General features: G+C 35.4%; 2 protein-coding genes and 1 pseudogene across 3 annotated transcripts; all 3 read right to left on the bottom strand.

Moving 5' to 3' along the window:
• Positions 1-10: 10 nt before the first annotated feature.
• On the bottom strand, positions 11-13,935 carry LOC145567080 (histone-lysine N-methyltransferase EZA1-like). 2 transcript variants are annotated; one of them, XM_081626309.1, is made up of 18 exons: positions 13,638-13,935; positions 10,370-10,625; positions 7,937-8,038; positions 7,460-7,731; positions 7,153-7,314; positions 6,432-6,516; positions 6,128-6,262; positions 5,958-6,005; positions 5,798-5,866; positions 4,280-4,962; positions 3,414-3,537; positions 2,891-3,114; positions 2,629-2,760; positions 1,819-1,906; positions 1,677-1,724; positions 1,466-1,594; positions 799-876; positions 11-717 (listed from the first exon to the last, which is right to left on the bottom strand). In XM_081626309.1, the coding sequence occupies exons 2-18, from the start codon at positions 10,406-10,408 to the stop codon at positions 526-528; spliced, it is 2,610 nt and encodes an 869-aa protein (XP_081482435.1). In that variant the 5' UTR covers positions 10,409-10,625; positions 13,638-13,935; the 3' UTR covers positions 11-525. The 2 variants fall into 2 exon arrangements, with proteins under 2 accessions (XP_081482435.1, XP_081482436.1); XM_081626310.1 differs by lacking the exon at positions 10,370-10,625.
• Positions 13,936-16,411: 2,476 nt separating this feature from the next.
• Positions 16,412-17,387, bottom strand: LOC145567082 (uncharacterized; annotated as a pseudogene).
• A 2,303-nt stretch (positions 17,388-19,690) lies between these two features.
• LOC145568129 (uncharacterized) lies at positions 19,691-20,805 on the bottom strand. The gene has a single exon (XM_081627563.1). It carries the CDS (start codon positions 20,689-20,691, stop codon positions 19,828-19,830), a length of 864 nt encoding a protein of 287 aa, XP_081483689.1. The 5' UTR covers positions 20,692-20,805; the 3' UTR covers positions 19,691-19,827.
• Between the last annotated feature and the right edge of the window lie 488 nt (positions 20,806-21,293).

The following is a 21,293-nucleotide window of genomic DNA, read 5'->3' as shown; positions in this document are numbered from 1 at the left end:
TATCTTACCTAAACATAGACCTACGCAATTATCACCAAATGTTATTTGGAGCTTTAGATTGGTTTTTCAAACGGAGGGAAAATTAATAATATGAGGATGATTCATTCCAAAATTGACCTAAATGAACCATTCTCGAACCATTGACTATTCACTCGAATGTTACTCGAATAAAATTAGACCAAATGGAACATGATCCGAAAGACCACTTTGGCACCCGTAGTCTAAGGTTAGGCTTTTGTCTAAGGTGCAGTATGAGTAAAAAAAAAAAAAACTCTCTTTTGTCTCTATTTGTTTTTCCTACTTTGACTACTACTACTACTACTACTACTTCTTCTCTTTTGTCTCTATTTGTTTTTCCTAACCACTACTACCACTACCACCACCACCACCACCACCACCACCACCACCACTACTACTACTACTCTATTAAACATACTGGCTGATTGACAAACAGCCACACAAGTCCACTCGAATACCAATGGAAAACCCATGATTAAGTAAACACATACACTGACGACATACAGCTCAGCGAGACTGATGTTTCCTTGCACGACTCTGAGAAGATATGTGTTCATCCTTCTTAGACTCCTTAGATCTTCGGAACCACGAAGGTGCCTGATCAGGACCATAACGATAGTCATAAAAGAGTTCATCCATGGCTTCAATCCGTTCTCCGGCAAAAATACCAACCCGGTGATCTCCTCCCACCAGCAGTATCTGGTCAAAGCAGCATATTAGTTGGGCTGATAAACTCCCTATATTGGAGGGCAAAGAGAGTGCAAAACAAAAATTAGGTACCTTGCAATAGCAGTTGGGGGTTGCTGAGTGATTTGCAAACTTCAATTTGTCTCCTCGACGGCAGGCATCAAGAACATACTGTGATCATAATAAGAAGTCATTTTAAGATAGAGTAACAGAATATTACAGTAAATGTTCGTAAAAAGAGTGCCAAAATAAATAGCCTGACAGGAGACTCACTAAGGAAATTCTGAATATGCCAGAAAAGAAAAACCATCACATTGAAATTAGGAAATTTGGGAAAATCAGGAATTTTTACTGCATTCTTGTGCTGTGAGTTTCCTAATCATTTTATATATTAACATGTACTTTCATCAAAGACTCTCTGTTAGAAAATTAGATTCTGAATGTAGGAGACACGCAGAATAAATGATACGATGTGATCAGATCCTTTCTTTTCCCTCTTACATTCAGAATGCTCAAGACAATAGAGATGGAATAAAGAGTTTGATAATCTATTACAGAATTACATCATCTGTATTTTAATAATGTTCAAACTCATGCTGAAGAATTTGAATTTCCCCCATTGTTCAACTATAAGTAAGCTCATTGCTCCAGATACACTCGAACAATGTTAACTTAAAGCTTTCTACCCCTATTAGCAAAAAACAAACATCTAATGAAATATCTATTTAGCATATGATTAAAAACACACACACACACTTACGTGATCATTCAAGTCAAATAGATATGATGAATCTACTCGATCATATATTTTTCCGCGTTTATCAGCTTCTTGATGCGATATCAATTCGCCTGTATATTCTCCAAGGTAATCATGTTTATTCACAGTATTCTGCAATATCATGACACACTTTGTTAGAAGAGCTTGAAAATAGCATTAGTTATAGTTTCACTCTGTACCATATGTCTCTAACCTTGATAAAAGCTCCCCATCCAACAACATCTGACCGTCCCAACAATATCTGAGCAAACATTATATCAAATTATGAATCATTATTTAAGAGCAAAACACTGTCAATGAAAAATATTGCTACTTAAGCAGTCAAAGTAGTCTACCCTCTGCTGTTGCCTCAAAAGGAGCCTCATATTTCCACATTGTCCATCTCCTCTCTTTGGTGGTTCGCCTAGATCACCCCCACCGCAACTAAAAAGTGCAGGAAAAGCAGTTTTAGCAAGTATCGTACAAAATATTTTTCTTTTATTTTTAGGTGGACTAAGAATTTTATTAAATATATTGAATCCTCTATTTTGGGCATATGTATACTTTATGATGGCAGAGGGAGTATTTAATAGTCACTTTTCAATGTATGCTTTCGCTGATCTTTGCTACTTGAATTCTTCCATTACAGAGAAAGGAAGTTTTCTGTATCCACCTAAATTGCCATACTAATAAAGAAGTTTAGCAAAAGGAAAATAAAAAAAAAAACAGAGCAAACAGAGTCTAAACCAACCAGCTAATTAAAGCCACACATAGACTCTAAAATCATCATATGCCATGTAAGTTCCAACCAAGCTCTAAAATATGGTGCATGCCCTACCACCTAAGAGATCCAAAAGGTTTGCTCTCACATTGCAGATAATTTCAACTCGACCATCTTTATTCCATGGTTACCAGACTAAAAATACCTAATAATGTGATGAGGAAATACCGAAATATGCAACTTCCATATTATGACAGTACAATTGTTAATGATTATTCTTCTAAATTAGGAACCAGAGCTTTGACATCTGCTACGTCCAGAGATACACTTAGGTTTATGATTCAGTAGAGCACAAGTAGCACAACTTTAAGAAGGTATTAATCATATAGTGACAGGCTATTTTCGCAGATAAAAAGATGAACTGAAAGTTGTAGTAAATAATTACCTAACCCAGCAATTACGACAAACATCTGGATCACATTCACGATTAGCTGCAAAACATGGGCACTGCCGGCTTCTACACTGACTCTTTGCACAATGGCATCCTCGAAATCTATTTTTGCAGCCTTTTGAACACCTGTTATGGATTATTTAGCTATTATTATGATTATTTATTTCCAATTAATATTTCTATTATGATTTTTGGACTGGAGAATTTGTTTACTGCATTTTTATTCAGACAAAACTCAAAAGGTATGTGTCTTTACCCACAGTACTTTTCGCAACAGTTTCCGCTTAATACGCAGGAGCAGTCCTTCCCACACACGGACTCGCATGAACATGGTGTGTACAGCTTGTATGCCTTGTTTGCATCACTATCTTTTTTCAAGCTGGATGGATGACCATTGGACTTTGTAGAAAATTTTAGTCTTCTTGCCCTTCCTCTTTTACGAACTATTCTTGATCTGGGTCTCATTACTATCTCCTTTCTCTGGATAAAAATACTCATTAGTCTGTAAAAGTGGTACTTGGTAAAAAATTGAAAGCCACTACCCCAAAAGCTACATATATTCACACATACTGACCACGAGTTCTAGACATATTATTTGCACAATGCTAGAAAATACACAAGTGGCAAGCGAAGATATTGAAAAACAATTTGTTGCTAGGAGTGCTAGTTTCAAGTAACCAACATGCTCCAAAGGAAAATGAGAAAGCATAAAAAAGAAGGGACAGGGGGCATCAAGCCATCAAATAAATGCATATTATATTATCTGAATCAGCTCTTACATTGTCTTCTGACGAGTTTACTTTATCCATTTTCTGAGTCAACAAAGCCCTATTATTCTGCAGGTAACTGGACACCTCACTACAAGTCTTCAAACCAGGTAGAAAGTTTCTGGCTATCAGGCAACTGCAAAAGTTATAAAACATCTTTAGATTGAGAAAGTATAATAACATGCAATTTCGTAGTCGGGTGTGAAATAACCTAATGTCCTAGTCTACCTTCAAAAAACTTGCTCTCTTTCCACATACATTTTTTTTTTTTTTTATTTACAATAGCATGTATGCCCTGTTTCAGAAAAACATGAGCAGCTACAGAACACAATTTTCCAGATTATTTCAAAACAGCTATACAACTAGGTCTCTTGGAAGGTCTCTATCAATGTGAAATACGTAGTAGTACATCATGCAATATCAATCTTCTTCTTCTTTTTTTATTTTTTATTTATTTTTTTTTTTTTTATCAATCATACTAGAACAGCTTAGAATTTAATATGACGGTAGATCATTTGACAAGCCTATTTTAGTCATTGTCAAAACTTTTAATGATCTAACAACAAACAAAACATGCATGGACTACCACTACCAAACAATTCTACCGTAAAACATATATGAATTGCAAGACATGACTAAAGTCAAAAATATGGAATAACTAAATTGAACAAACAAATAACAAAGCCTGACTTCTTTTAAAAAAATAAAAATAAAAGAGAAGCATTCATCTAGATTGAAGCCTGAAATCTCTATATTGAATGTTGTAAAATCCACAACTTTTTGATGAAAAAAGAGTACCATCTATATTCTAGAATGGCCAACAATAGTAATTTAAAAAGAAAACTAATGTGAGATAACCAAATTAATTGCTCACTGACCTGCTTTTGCCAAACATTTTCAACCCTTCCAGCAATAGAGATTTCTCCAAAGGCTTCCACTCACAAGTACTTGATAATTTTGTCCTTCTCCTTCCAAAAGAAACCGGTTGCTTCAGTTCCACCCTCCTACTTATGTCACGAACTTCTTCTCCAATAATATCATGGGTATGAGAACTTGAAGTGTCATCAGAACTTAAATCATATAAAACGCCAGTAGCATGCCCCTCCATAGGATGTTTGCCTGTCTGTTGATGATCCAGATATTGAGATGACTCAACACTCATTTTCTTGCTTTTGCCAGATGAAATTGCACTTGCTGATACAGATTTACTATTGACAGTCGTTGATTCAACAGCTTGAATTTTTGTCAGCTTCTTATTAATGGAACTTTCAAAGCTACCAGATCCCTCTAACTCTCTACCATTGTCATCAGTGATCTTGCGCTTTGCCACATTTGCATGAACTATAGGCACAACTTTTAAAGCAGATAGGACTCCGGCAGTAGAACCTTCCCCAGTAGCAGACTTCAAAGTACAGCCAGTACCAAAATCTGCACTGCTTATATTCACTTCACAATTGAGAACACTAGAGCCTCTACTTTCCTCTTCTAAAATAACATGATCCATATGCTGTAATAAACGAGTATCTGAGCTTTCCACCAATTCTTCAGCAGTTTGTCTAGCCTGGCAGTTTCAAAAAATTATAACTACATTATTCAAGCTTTGCACAATCAAAGAAAAAGGAAAAATGCACCCCAGACAGATTAATAATGTGCAGTTGTCCGTTCAGTTAGTTAAAACATAATACAGCTTTCCTAGAAAAAGATCAGGTCCAAAGCGAGTAAATTTGAGTTCACATAATAATGATTCTATGTAGCATGATTTTAACATATCATACGTCAAAAGCTGCGGCTAGCCGGCTAGCAAATGGCAGGTTAGATTCATCAGTCATTGTGAAAAACATATGGATGATAGAAAGCCATACTTTACTTCGAGAGAAACTCAGCTACATCACCACGACCCAACATAACCATTTCACTTGCATAAACATTTTCATGATTGTGCAAGAATTGGCAAGCATCACCATGATCACTTGCGCTACTTCTGACAACTACATCATATTATTGACAGTTATTGACTCGATTTTCATAATAAGTCAACCTTTAACTGCAACCTTTGAGTTTCAATTCTTACAAGCCACTATCACTTGAAGTCTTCAACCACGAGTAGGAATAAACAATTTGTTATGCAACAATGTTGTAAAACTAGTTCTGCAAATTGTTAATCAACAACCTTTCATAACCAACTACCACTTTATAAAAACCTCTAGTAAGACAAACATCTATGGATCTCATCAATCATTCAAAAACTAAACATTCCATAATATTTTTACACTACCAAAAGTACCAATTTTAAAGGGTAAAAAGCGATCCAATGACCCGTTGCTTTCTATATACTTTGTATGTTAGAGGATGTTAGAAACTTGAAAATACAGGTCAGAATCAAGCATGAGATATACCAGGAGGTAGCAATGGTCACTGCAAGGTTTCCTGCCCTCAGGTTCAGGCAAAGATGATAGTTTTTCTCTCTGAAAAATCAAATGTTTACAAAGATCAAGGGCTGAATAATTGCAGGGATATAAATATGAAAGTGAGGAGAAAATAGAAAGAAGATCTCACAGGGTTAGCAGTAGGTTGAGAGCAGCCATGCGAACGACAGTCAAAAACCTGTTAGAGAAAATGCCATAACAAGGGAAGGATGATAAAACAATTATAGGATGCAATAAGCTAAATAGAAAAATGGCTCTAATATATTATAAGGGTTTATAATACTAAAGATTGAAATATACCAAACATCGGCGGCAAAAAAGATAGTCAAAAGAATCTAAACAAGCACTTAAACTCTTCTCGAGAAACATGTTTCTTCCAGAAGAACCTTGTTCTTCTGACGCCTCAAGCTTCAGCTTTAGTTCATTGTACCTCTCCTGAAAATTTCAAAACAGAAGAACCCTACCTATCAGCAAGGGGGGTTCACATAAAAATGCGAGGTTGGGAATTTCCAACTAAAATTGGGTGTCAGGCAAAAGTACAACAGGAAACATCCACATCACAACACTAACATCACAGTTAGATCCAAAATAATAATGAGGATACCTGGATTTCCACAGGGGTGCCTCCGACGAAATGGCGAACCACTTCAGCAACATCATCATCTAATCCATGCTCCTGAAAAGCCATCCTTAAGAAAGGAAATAGGGAAAGTTCCTTTATATCAAAGTACGAAATAATATTAACCACTCATACAAAAAAGGAACCAATATACACTATAACAATAATGCGATAAAGAAGGGAACATTGGATAATACTCCGTAGTTTCTCATCAGTACTTCCATTAAGTCACAGAAAGCTCTACATCTCTCAACACCTGTAAAATCAAAAGTAAAATGTGCACTCACAGACACCACAAGTACCAAACACAAGTGAATTAATAGAGGAAATTAAGTCTCACTTTAAGTCCTTAAAAAGATTCACACCAAGTGTACTATTGATCAAAAAGGGCCCTTCAGTCAAAAAAAATATGTGAAATTAGTAAGAAATTTTTGTAAGTGAGATATTAAATGTCTTCTTGTTGTCTCTAATGAGTCTGTGGCAGTCCAATTTTGGGAGACTTAAAACAATTTAAATAAATAGCCAATAGAAAAACCAGATACTGAAGCTAGTGAGACAGTGGATCACCACAAACAACATTTGATTTTTAGTGATTGAGTTCAAGAAATATAAGCAAAGAAAACATGTCTGCACATTGAACATGCAATTAAATGTAGAAAACCTTAAATTAACATTTTAACAGCTCAGATACCTTGAATATGCTTACCATAGAATTCGATCTTCACCGTCAGAAAAATCACGCTTCTCTGCCTCAGCTTCTTGAACATCTTCCTCACTGTCACTGCATATCAGTGCCTCTTTTCCCGATTGATCATAGTAGATACGTCTCCTACCAACGACTGACTGGTCTTCCGCCATTCTCTGATTCCTATGTTACATGAGAAATAATAATTGGCATGAAATTGTGGAGATGCTTAATCTTAATCAGGAGAGCATAAATCTTAAAGGCCATTTGCTTATTCTTTTTAGACAAATCAACATCCATTATATGCATAAAAATATGATGTTCACACCTATCCAAAAAAACCCATGTTGTATATGTTGGTATCCTTTGAATTCTAGGTAGCTTGATGCTTTTGGTAGATATGACTTCATGAACATTAACAAAGCCTTTGTCTGCTGAATCAAGTAGACACCCATTCATCATGCTGAGAGATGTTTCATTTCCTAAACGAGGAACTTCACATGGTTCATTTCTCACTGCAGAAGGTATCCCATCAAATGTTGCTGCAATGCCTCCATGTATATGACTCTGTAGTTTCTTCAGACACTTATCAAGTTTTTCCTTCAGAAAGATACAATCACCATTAGTGCAAATAAGCCCTCAAAGTTTCAGTGTCTATTCCCCAAAACCCTGATATCCATGAGTATTATGATTAAATCATGCCTCATCAAAGAGGAAGCAACTGTATTAGTCTCTATCGAAGGACGCTTGAAAACAGGGTTTAAAGATATATACAAAATACATAAAGGACCAACTGACAGCTAACCTTAATTTTCACTTCTCGATCTGCTTCAATTTCTTCTTTCAGTCGGTAGATCTTTTTAATCAAGTTACCATAGCCCCTCTCCATCAGATCTTTCAAAGATGCCTGGACATTGATAGACTTAGTGAAATATTCCGTACCATGTACAAATTTATTATTATTTTTTTAATTAACGGGCATGACCCAAGTGACCGTGACAACATTCACTCAAGATAAAAGCAGCACAATTAAGTTGTCAGCACCTGTTAAGTCCAAATACTTTCTTGTCTCCATCTCATCTCAAAGATGAGATAATTAACATCAAAGACATTGGGACAAGTTGCTATTGAATTGAACTCAAAATCAAACACATTCTAGTTTATAGTTTCCCAAACCCTTTAAATGCAATTTTATATTTTTATCTGCGTAGTTGTCACTTGTCAGAACCACCTATGGATCTGCTCATATGAGACAGGAATTATGTTGAATATATTAAAAAATAAATCTTAATTGGGCTAGTGTCACTTTGAATCAACCTAAATATGGGACAACTTAGTATCATACTGAGTTCAGGTTGGGTCAATAGGATGTAAAACAGGGTCAGAAACTGGGTTGGTCTTGATTATATGCATTTTACGATATAAGAGAGCTAAAATCTAGAGATCATGACTCATGTTTGAATGGAGACTGCAGGGGGTCCAAGTTGATGGGAAAAGCCAGCTAAAATTCATGAGACCGTGACAAGCTGACATCCATATATCTCAACAACATGACTATAATTGATAGCTCACTCACCTCACCAGGCAGTCAATCTCAGGAATGTCACGTGTTAAGTGCCTCTAGGATATCTATAAAACTCTCCAACGCCTAACTAAGAACCAATATATACAGCATTCACTGAATCACACTTTACTTGGCTATATATTGACTTAGGCTATAGGGCAAACTGGCAAAGAATCCCTCCAAGACTAGTTTCTCTCTATTCTAAAGATCTTACATCATAGATCCCAACTTCAAGCAGAACTATTTGCCACTCTTAATTTTAGACCAAAATAGAGACCGTACTTACATAAGACCTTAAAAAACCTTTTATGTAAAAAAGACTAAGTCCACTTATATTCAGAGATAAAATAAATAAATTATTGCAAATTTTATATAAAGATTGATTCTGCCATACTAGTTTCTGACATTTTGTAAGCTAAAGTATGCCAATACTGACAAAACCAAACAATTTACATCATATAAGCTCCAGATAGGCAAGCAGTGACTTAAATAATCTTTTCCCATCACCATACAGAATTCCAGTTTTTTTTCTTTTTTTTTTTTCCTTTTTTTTTTAACCAAGTAATTTTATTCTACATGTTAGACTGTCAGTGATACTAGAGAATGAAGGAAACAAAAATGAAAATACAAACATTTGCGCTGGCTAGTAACTGCATAGGCTACATGCATCAGGATTTAGCAAAACCCCTTGTATCTTGCTTAAGATCAGTTAGGGATTCAATAAGGTTTAGAAGGACCACTATGCATAATTTGAGACATAAATTTTAGGATCCTAACTCCTAAGACATAGACCAAATGCTACAACCCCAATAAGTTTTTGATGGCGATGTGCTAAAATCTCTATATCTTGATTTCTTATACAAGCTTGAGAGAAGAATGAACAAACCAAAAGTTTATATTTGCAATATGACTAATTTAGAGAACACCCAAATAGTAAAACTATAAGGGAAAATTGGTCAGTATCCATGCTCAATATGACCATAGGAAGAGTTTGATAGGGAACATTGAATATGGGCCAAAATTCACATCTATGTATTCTGTAATGGTGAAATATACGCCTAGTAGGTCTTTCCTAGAAATAAACCTTATAAAGTTCATTAAAAGGAGGAGAAACCTCTTTCTTATAATATCAATGCATCATAACATTCAATGTAATGTACATCCACTTTATCACTATAGACCTCCTTTGTCCTCTCTTTTATATGCAGAGTCAGTTCAGTGTATTGCTTACACTAGTTCGTCATAAAAAAAATAGAACATTATTCCTATGCTAGGCATGCATATTAAACAGCAAGGCAGATTAAATTCCACATAAACTCCAGGTATATTCAGTTGTTCAATTTCTGTATTTAATATTACATTAAAAGCTTATATTTAACTAATTTAAGGATGTATAGTAGGCAAAAGTATGGCCAATAACTTAGTAACTTCCTACTTCAACAGGAGACCGATGCATCAAATAAGGCATTGCTACATTTCTCTATTGACTTTTATACTTTTCTAAATTCAGGATGAATTCATGACATCACCCAAAGTCCTCAATAACCACCGAGAACAAGAAAACACAGTGACATATAGCTAAAGCAAACTATTAACACCATATTCTCCCACTTCATCCTACACGTTCAAATTTCATAAGGAAGCAAACAGGGCAAGGAGGGAAGAGATGCTGACCTTTGGCTTGGACAATGAATCATGAGTTCCAGACACCATCACTGCCTCTTACAACTAAAGGCCAGATATGAGGGCTTTACGGCAAAATGCACATACAGAAATGTCTTTATTGGTTTAGCGATATGGCTCAGATTCAGAGGACAGCCAAAATTGTAATAAGAGACCAGCTGCAGCACAGAAAGATCTGGTGGACTATTGTTAAAAACCCAATGCTACTGTACGCCAGGCCCACAGTCCCTCAATTTACATAAACATCCTACAACAAGAAGAAGAAATAAGCTCTTAATGGCATCTAGCATTCTCTACAAGCCCTTGCTATGTAACAAATTTTGAACTCCCAACCAATAATCATCAGTTGAACAACATTTCAATTGGCAAATGTAGCAATATACAATAAAATTAAATATTTCATGAAACTTACTTGACCGGAAAACTAGTTCAAATATTGAACATCATTCAAAGGACCAGTGTTGCTCTGTGGTACAAAATGTTGGGCTTCTAAGAAGAAGCACATTAAAAAGATGGAGGTTACGGAAATGTGCATGTTAAGGTGGATGTGCGGGAACACTCTCAGAGATAGAATCAGAAATGAGGTTATTCACAAGAAAGTAGGTGTGGCAGGCATTGCAGACAAAATAAGGGAAAATCGCCTGCGTTAGTTTGGGTATGTAAGACGGAGACCCGAGGGTGCACCGGTTCAAAGAGTGGAAGAGTGGGACCATGGAGGGGTTAAACGAGGGAGAGGGAGACTAAAAATGACTTGGTTGGAAGGAGTTAAGAAAGATATAAATTATATGGATTTGCATGAGAATGAAGCATTAGATCGTAAGGAACGGAGGAGGAAGATTTTTGTCGATGACTACACGGAATAAACATATTTGGTTCATGTAGCCGACCCCACTTATGGGATTAAGGCTTTGATTGATTGATTGAAGAAAATTCTTCAATCCAGGTGTTAATTAAGAAAGATATCGATTCCCCTTAACATAATTAATAGTATCATCAAATTTCATGTTAGCTCAGTCAAGTTCAAGTCCAATATCAAGCTAAAATCAGGTTAATAATACTTGTTCAAGGCTCCAAACTAGAGCTGTCAAAAACCGACCCGAACTCGTGAATCCGAACCATTCCGAAAAGGAATTGAACCGCTAAGAACCTGTTATTTTAAAATCTTAAACCGACCTGATTTTTTAAAACCTGAAACTGAACTCATCCGAATGTTTGAGAATCGTTAATGAACCGTACTCGTTATCAAGCCAAATCAATGCAACCTGAAATCGAGAACAACCCGAACCGAGTACTTCTGAACCCTATAGCAACCCGACCCATTGTAAACTGAAACCGTTTAAACCCGACAAAAACCCGATAAACTCAAATTGTTTACAACCCGTAATTGGTTAGGATCGAATCGTTTATAACCCGTAATCAGTTATGACCGAACCGTTTACAACCCGTAACCGGTTATGACAAAACCATTTATAACCCGTAAGTCCGTAACCCGTTATGAGAGAAAATTGTGAAAGAGAAAGTGTTTTGCCTAAAGCAGTACGGGTGAGTGTGAGGAATGAGATATGAGGATTTTAGGGTTTGAGTTTGGCTTGGGCCAATTTTGATTAGGTTTTGGTGATTTGGGGGAGATGAATGAGAGGCATTAGGTTAAAGATAGGATTAATCAACGGTTGTGAGATTATTTTGTTCCGGGGTTTGGATTGTGATCCGAGTTTTTATTGAGCGACCAATGAAATTATAACTTAATAGTTAATAATTACTAGTTATATTTTTAATTTATAAACTACTTGTAATAAAGAAATTATAACTAAGTAATTACTATCTTAGTATTAGTAACTTGCTAGTTACAACAAAATATAAATATAAGTATACAACTGATAGATAAAGTGATAATAATTACTATAAGTCTATAACGTGTTTAAAACCCGACCAATTACAAGTTTACAACTCGACTCGTTTTAATTTTTTACTTGATAAATATAACTTATTTAAGTCTTTATTACTTATGACATGAACTGATTTTACCCGATTTGTTTTGGATCAAACTCGTTTTAAAATCGACCGAGTTCTATCCAAATTAATTGAATTAATTAATTGAATTAATTATGATCTGAACCGATTACAACCAAACCCTATTAGGATTCGACTTATTTTAACCCGAAACCCGTTTTAAATTGGCAAAACCTGTTTTCAAACTGACCGAGTTCAACTCGAACCGATTATGACCTGAAAACCCGACCCGGTTAGGACCCAATATGTTTTGACCCAAAACCCGCCTTAAACAAAACCCGTTTTTAAGCCGATCGAGTTCAACCGGAACCGATTATGACCCGAACCAATTACAACCCGACTCGATTAGAATCCGACCCGAAAAGAAAATGTAATAAAAAAATATCAAACCTAACTGACCCAAAATTATTTAGAACCGACCCAAACTGACCCGATAATGATTCCAACCCGTTATAAATCGACCCGTTACAAACCGAAAACCGATAAACCGAACCGTAAACCCGATTGACACCCCTACTCCAAACACTCAACTTCAGTCCCCTTTTACTTTAAACTTTTTTATTTTAGCACTTAGAGTGCATTTCTCAAAATTACTTGGTCCAACCTTAAAATAACTCGACTAAAACCAATTTGGGACATATAGATCAGAATATCAGATAGGTCCTTGATCCTAAACATTGAAAAAATGCCAGAAATAGGTTCCTAGGGCTGGACTCCATCAGAATTCTTCTGTCAATGGCATGAAACCAAAATTCTAGAACTGTCATTCTCGAATTATGAGGTTAAGGGTTCAATTAAAGTCGGGTCGGTTTGTGACAAGTCTATCATGTCTCCGGAAAGAATAAAAAAAAAAAAAAAACTTTGTATATATCACAACTTTTAATGGACACCCCAAACTAGAGAGGGAAACAATTTCAAGATAAATTTGATCACCCTTTCTTAAGCTCAATCAAATTATCAAATAAACAACTCCCGCCCCACAAAAACTAGAACAACATAAAAATCAGCAATATTCAATGAAATTTCATAAAAACAATTCCATCAATGCTTCATATAAATATGATCAAATCAATCAAAAACCAAGGAAATGATCAAAACATTCAAAAACTAAATAAATAAAAAATGATTATCATGGATTGTATTAAAACATAAAAAAGTTGGGTCATTTCAACAAAAATATCAATAATAGCAGATACAAATTGGGGAAAAAAATTCGAGAAAGGAGATAACAAACAAGAAAGATACTAACTTTGAGAAAATTCCACACCCTTTTTGCTTTGTTGGTCCTCCAAGCCTCAATTCAAGGTCACCAAAACAGAGAGAGAAAATGAGAAAGTGATAAAAAGAGAGAGAGAGAGAGAGAGAGAGAGAGAGAGAGAGAGAGAGAAAGTTGGTTAAAGGAATTTGGGAAAAAAAATGGAGGGGTTTTGATGATGAAGATGGTGGAAGTGGAGAGAGGGAACTGTAGAAGAAGAATGTGCTACTTTGAAAAGTGAGATATTTTGCAACTTTGGCTCCTTTTTAAAGGAGTGAATTCCTTGGTTGGGTCAAGTTGTGTATTTTGTTTGTGCTTATGAATGAAAAAAAATTTGGGAGGCCTTGCTATTTATAGGCATTGTGGCTTCCAATTCCGTAATTTTGATACGGAATTGGAAGCTAGAAACTGACCTAACATCTTTTTCTAACCTAAACTTTGGTAATATCTAATTAGGTCAAGCCATCTTGAACTGTTGGTCAAAATGGATATGCTGGATCAAGCTGGCATAGGCTACACTTAGTGAAGGTATTATCCATGGATGTTGCTGTCAGCTAAGTCATTGCTGGACACCTTCTTGCTTGGTAACAGTAAAAGGAATTTAGGCCAATTGGCTAAGGGGTAGGGGTATTATTGTCATTTATTGGTCAAATTATTGGTCAATAAATTGGTTCACATCATAAAAGCATGATATCTCATAATACCTTAAAAATCTCCCAGCATTAAAGGATGGAGGATATCAAAATTTAATAGCGTTGGTCGTTGGTCAAAATGAATAATTGAATATACTAGGTGAAGCTGGCGCAAGGATTGTACAGCCACGTCATAAGACATTAAGTGGAGGCATTATCTATGGATGTTACACCCACCTAGGTATCTCTGGAAACCTCCTTGCTAATGGTAAAAATAATTTGGGTCAATTAGATGACCGTAGTGGCATTAGTCAATTATTGGTCAACAAATAAGTTCACATCATAAAACCAAGATATGTCATGATATCGTAAGCAATCTTTCATCATTTAAATAATAGAGGATATGGAATTAGTATTGCCATCGTTTAAAGGATGGAGGTTATCGAATTAGTAGTGATTTAATAGAATTGATCAAAAATGAATATACTAGGTTAATCTAGCACAAGGCTAGTACAAGCCACGTCATCATAAGACACTATGGATGTCGCTACAGCCTAGGTCATTGCTGGACACCCCCTTGCTTAGTAATAGTAAAAAGAATTTTGGTCAATTGGGTAAGGGTATTGGAAGTATAGACATTCATTAATCAATTATCGGTCCGTAAATTAGGTCACATTATTTTTTTTTAAATATATCTCTCATTATTTAAAGAATGAGGATATCGAATTCATATACTACCTCCGTTAAATATTAGTTACAATTTTGGGGTATTATTTATGAGATATATATATTTCAAAGTTACAACTAATATTTAACGGAGGTAGTAAGACTAATTTAGTAGAGTTGGACAAAATGAATAAAATAGGTCAAGCTAGCGTGAAATTGGCACAAGCCACGTCTAAAAATACTAAGTGGAGGCATTATCAATGGACGTTGCTGCCGCCTAATTTGTATGTGACACTATGATACCAATTTTTAAATACTATAATCTAAAAACTAAAAATTTGGGTATGTTATCATGTTAGTCTTAAGATGAACGATTGGTAACTAAGAGTAACTCCAATAGTAAGCTAATTGTCAAATTAGTTTGTTATGCGTGCCACATAAGATTTTTAAGTTTACCTCTTTTGTAGCTATTTTGTGCCCCAATAGTTACGCCCTGTTCTCATCAGATCAGTTCAGTTCATTTCAATTTAGTTTAGGTCTAATAAGTTCAGTTCAATTCAGTTCAGCTCCTAATTTCCTTCTCTCATAAAATATTCATTTCAGTTCAGCTCATCTCAGCTCTAATAAGTTCAGTTCAGCTCATTTCAGTCAATGAGAACAGGCCCTTAGTTACTAGCTTGTGCTTTAAATGAGCCTTAAATTCTAGCTTTTAAAATTACCTATTATAATTTAGCAATTAAGTTCATATAATTATGAAAGGTTTGGTTACTTGGTTAGCATTTTATTAACTACAAAGTTTATAAGTTTACTAGCTACAAAGCTTATAAGTTTACTTCTCTCTGACTTTCCCAGTGAATACCTTGATCTACTGTTATCAAACCAATTAAAAGTCTCATATGACTCAAAATGTATCAAGTGTATACATTTTTCATTCTATTTTAATCAAAAGTTGCTATAATTCAACACCCACCCCCCCCCCCCCCCTCCCTCACTTTTAATCAATCAAACCTAACTATACTGCCTTTTACACTCCTCTAATTAAAGTTATAATCAACAAGACTCCACTATCTTAATCTTTTTATCCAGCAGATGGACCGACGTCTTCAACCGCTCAGACATCCATCCCCATCGCCCGCCGTTACGTCTATTGGCGTAAGTACTTGATTTAACCCATGGCCCTACAAAGCCACTCACAAACCAATGTCCATAGTCCATAGACCCAATAATTAATACCGAGTGTTACAAATTCTTACAGAGACAGAAATTTGCAACAATCACATACTTAAAGAGCATATGAACATACATGTTAATATGATAATGTTATCAACATGTATACCTTTCTTATATTTAGAAAAAATATGTTGATAATGAAAATACTATCAATGCTTTTAAGGACATCTTCCTGCAAAAAACTGTTCTCAAGTTCTAACTCTAGTACTAAAATTTTGAGGCAAATGAACAGCTCAGCTTTCAAAATTCCAACCATTTGGTGTAGTATACACATGTTACTGGGGAAATCACACCATCAGGAGCACAATGGTTTATTCGGGGACAAACACCACAGGGTATCATAGAGAAATCTCCCACTTTAGCGCGTTGTGATTTGAGTTTGTAACACTCCACATTGATAGTAAACGATGCCAACTCCCCCATTCCATTGCTCTTCACTCTACTAATCTGCTTCTCCAAAACCAGATTATCAAGTATATCCTTCACCTGTTCGACCGTAAAATCAACTTGAAAAACCCCTGTAATCTTAATCTCATGGCGCATTCCATCAGCTGTAGCAACCAACCTTCTGTTTAGAAAGTCTTTGTAAACAGACGCGCTTCAAATTTTCAATTAAATCCTCATCAAGCATACCCTCATGATACCATACACCACCAGTTAACTCCTTTGAGGGCTCAAACTCCATAGCCATGAGTCGCTTGTTCCCCTTGGCTTGAACATTAGGCACCTCTTTGATCATTTGCTTCAATTGGAGAGACTTAACACAGTTATCAATTGTCTTTGGGAAATTCCCTGTTTCTCATGGTGAGAAACGAAATTTGTTTCTCATGGGGGCATTTTCGTGAATAAATCAACAACTTTTTCAATATTGTGGGCTCCATAATTGAATAAAGTTGAAAAAGTTGTTGATTTATTCACAAAAATGCCACCATGAGAAACGAATTCGTTTCTCATCATGAGAAAGTGGGGCATCCTCGTTGTCTTTGCGTTGGTGATGTTCAACTCTTTTCTTATGTCACCCTTCCATATACCCATATCTCCCTTGCTTTTAATCAGATTGTATACATTATGCTCATCAGCTGTCAACTCCTTTGATCCATCTGAACCTGGGCGCGGCCGCTTGAGGCCTGAAATCCCTCCTCTTCCACTCATCCCTTAGAAATCAAACCTCACTACTGAAAGAAAATTGAATATTCCCTAAAAACAAACGAAAGCAGCTGAAGAATAAGTTCTATTAGGTCAAAAACTAAACCCTACACGGCTACACCCTCATAATCAAATCAAAAAAATCAGCAACAATCAAATTAACTAGTTAAGAGAGAGTTCTCAAATTTCTTCATTTTTTTTTTTTTTTTGTAATTCGTGCTTAAAATTTAACTGAAGCTCGCAAGCAATCATTGGCAAGCCAATCACAGAGCTAGGGCAAGAGGGGCGGTCAAGGAGAAAATGTACATTTATAAAGTTCCATCCCCACAATAAAGGGGTTATGATCTTATGAACAACATCCTGCAACACATTCGCAACCAAATTTGACTCGATTATCAAATTAAGCTCCTAAATTCCCCTCAAATTCTTCTCGCTTAAGAACATCAACGTAGATAGCAAATAGTAAAATTCTAGCAACAAAATTGAGGGTTATGAGCAACAGCTTGCAGCATATTCGCAACCAAATTGGACTCAAATATCAAATAAGGAACAAAAATCCACATCAAATTATTTTTGCTTAAGAACATCAACATAAATTGCACAATGCATCATTCTGGCAACAAAATCAAGGATTATGAACAACAGCCAACAATACATTCGCAACCAGATTTGTCTTAATCGTCAAATTAGGCTCCAAAAATCAAATTAAATTCTTCTCACCTAATCCGGGTTAGCGGGCTAGACACTTTGCGGGGAAGAGTAAGGGAATCCCCACCCCAAATTGTCTTCGGTGGGGATTGAACCCCTAACCTCAAGGTTTGAAGTTACAACCTTTTCCAATAGACCAAGCTTAGCTTATTAATATTCAACTTTGGTTATAGAGCATTTTTTACACTCTCCATTCCAGTGGCGGAGCTATTAAGGGGCCTAGGTGGCACTGGCTCCGCCATTATTTTATTTTTTTAAATTTTATTAAGTAAAAGATGTAAATTTTTAGGTTAAATACAATTTTAATGCAATAAATAACATCAAATTAGCTTTGCCATAGTGATAGTGCATTGAATTTGTGTTAAAAGTCTTGGGTTCAAGTCTTTATACAAGTATTTTATTTTTATTTTTTATTTAGTGCCCCTCCACCTTAAATATTCTACATCCGCCACTGCTCCATTCTACTACGGATCACAATAACCTCTACGCTCTACTACACTAATTTGGCCTAGTGAAAGCGAGTGTATCGAAAATCCCACTAGTGACAATTTGGAGATGGAATTCTTTTACCTTTCACCCACTCTCTCAAATTGATTAGCCCACTATCCTGAATCTGGTTGAATCGTGGGGTTCTGGCTCGATAGAGCCTTTCATCTTACCTAATTTTTTTTAATGATAATATAGTGAAAATGTTTGTCATCTCTCATCTCCTCTAAAGAAGAAAGGTTTGTCATCACCACTACTCCACTAGAGATACATTGAGGAGGGGATTTCATTATCCTTCCCTCTTTAAAAGGCCTAGCTCATTGATCTGGGTAGGTTGACTTGTGAGAGATTTTAACCCTTTTAACTCGATAGAACCATTTTCCTTACGTATTACAATATTGTAAAAAAAATTATATACAACTATATACTCCTCCTATAATTTTTATTCTTAAATACAACAAATTGACTAGTTTATTTGTCAAAGGCATAACCTTGACCTTTAACATTCGTAATTGTGTTGGACGATGTGTTTCTAATTACTCGTAGTAAAGAAAATCAAATTAAAGTAACTAGTACTCCCTCCGTCCCTAAAAGTTTGATCCTTATGGCCAAAATTTAGTCCTAAAATGATCATCTCATTTGCATTAAAATATTATCCAATTTGCAACACTATTTGTGCAAAATTAACTTTTTCATATAAATTTTGTTTTTTCATGTATTTTTATTACTTTCACTCTCTACTTTTTTTGCAAACCCCTTATAAATTTACCTACTTTTACTACTTTTTATTTAACTTTCTTAATACCCGTGAAAATTGCCTATAAGGGTCGAATTTTTGAGGATGAATGGAGTATATATTGTTGGTGATTGAAACTCTATCTGATGATCGACAAAAGTTGGTTTTTCATGTATGACCCTATAAACACCATTCTTGCTGTTGAAGCCTCATAATTCTTCTCTACGAAATATTGGCATATTATTATTGCCTTACCAACTATTGATCGAATTGCTTACCAGTAACACCAAATGCAGCTTTACCCTACATTTACTCTGTCTATTTTTCCAGGTTACATATTATATTGGACATGATGAAGATTTTTTTTAGAGACGAAGGAAGTATGGAGTAGTATATATGCAAGATCAATCAATTGCCAATCAAGCTATAATTGGATCTGTATTACTTCATTTATATCACATTTACAAATTCTCAAAAAGATGTAATACATTATACAAGTTGAAAAAATTCCCACAAATATTTAAGGAAAAAAAATTAAGAACTATGAAAAAAAATGTAGTCTTGAAATAGTTGACTTACATCAAACTTTATCTTCACCCTCTCTAATGAGCTCAATATTAGAATCTTGATCATTAATTGTTACCCTCCTTTTAAAAATAGTCATACCAAACCAAATAATTGACTTAATAATCCTAGCCATCCCAATTGCAACGGTCAAATAATACAACCACAACCCAAGAAAGTCACCCAAACCAACTTTCATCATCATTTCCCTCTTAACCTCCACCACCACCACCAATGACTCAACCTCGTCTCGTAACCGCCACCACGACAACGCCCCGAAACAAGCGGCGAGGGCCCACCTCTCGGCCATCCTCTCTTGGCGGGCCCCACCAAAGATGGTGTCATCAACCACGGGCCTAACTATGGTCCTAGACCAATGGATCATGGTCTCATGTAGGCCCAAAAAGAAAACCAACTTACTCAACATGGACCTTTCATCACCAAACCCTGCCCCATCAACTCCTGCCTTAATAGTAGCCTCGATCCCTAGCCCTACACAAACTTGTAAGGTGCATAGGAAGATCCACGCCGCGTGCACCCGGGGCCTAAAAATAGGCCCTGGGAGCTCGCTTATTAAGCTAATACGGCCCGTTAAGGCATGTATTAACGCCGCTAAGCTAATAACGGACACAAGGGCGTGTAGGATGTTTGGATTAGTGTTTAGAAAAAGAGAGAAAACAAGGGATTTCGGAGGCGAAATCGAGGCTAATGACAAGAGGTAATGAGCACTTGATAATCTTGCTAATAGCAAGAATGATAGAGGTAGTAAAAGACTAAGAAGAGTTATGGAAATTACATAAAATGGTTGCACTAATAATGGGTAATTAACTATCTCAAATTTGGTTGAAATTGCCTTCTTTTTCCATAATTTCCAACCCATAATTTTATTTCTTGATGTTTCTAATCTCAATAAAGATCAAACTATTTGAAACAAACAGAAATTCACCTAGAATTTGTTGGGAATTTTGGATCAAAAGGAAGATTATATTGTAAAGTTTATATATGAAATGAAGTTTGGTAAGGCACCTGGTAAAGGTGGTTGCCACGATTAGATGTTAGTTGACTAAGAATCTTTAATCATATAATATAATTATTAATATGAATGTAATTAATAATTAAATGATTTGTAATATAAGTTGTATGTTGGTGTATATTTGATTCATGAATCATGGTTAGTTTTAATAATCATAAAATCATTTTGCATCATGTGATGCTTTACCAGCATTGTTGTTAACAACTTCTTATAAGGAAACATATTATTGATAAATTATTTTGAAAAAATTAAATGAAATTAAATTAAAAAAGAATTGATTATGAATTGGATTATTATAACTTGATAACATCAATTATTATTAAAGATTATTATGATATCCATCTGGATCAATTAAAGTGTGGCTAATGACAAAATATTATTTTATAGTTTGTTTTTATTAATTGATCAATCATGGACGTAATACACCAAAAAATAGGTCATATGTACCA

Source organism: Chenopodium album, chromosome 11, assembly GCF_948465745.1.
Source record: "Chenopodium album chromosome 11, dcCheAlbu1.1, whole genome shotgun sequence".
Lineage (NCBI taxonomy): Eukaryota > Viridiplantae > Streptophyta > Magnoliopsida > Caryophyllales > Amaranthaceae > Chenopodium > Chenopodium album.
The sequence above is the reverse complement of the archived record's forward strand: the minus strand, read 5'-3'. Positions and strand labels throughout refer to the sequence as shown.

Bases quoted from the DNA above. Each gene is read 5' to 3' on its own strand.
- LOC145567080 (XM_081626309.1), bottom strand. From the start codon at position 10,408: ATGGTGTCTGGAACTCATGATTCATTGTCCAAGCCAAAG. The intron at 6,006-6,127 runs GTATATTTCAAT...TTTCTCTAACAG, and splicing joins TTTTTTGCCGCCGATGTTTG to GTTTTTGACTGTCGTTCGCA. The intron at 3,538-4,279 runs GTCAGTGAGCAA...TAACTTTTGCAG, and splicing joins AAAATGTTTGGCAAAAGCAG to TTGCCTGATAGCCAGAAACT.
- LOC145568129 (XM_081627563.1), bottom strand. From the start codon at position 20,691: ATGGGTTGGAAATTATGGAAAAAGAAGGCAATTTCAACCAAATTTGAG.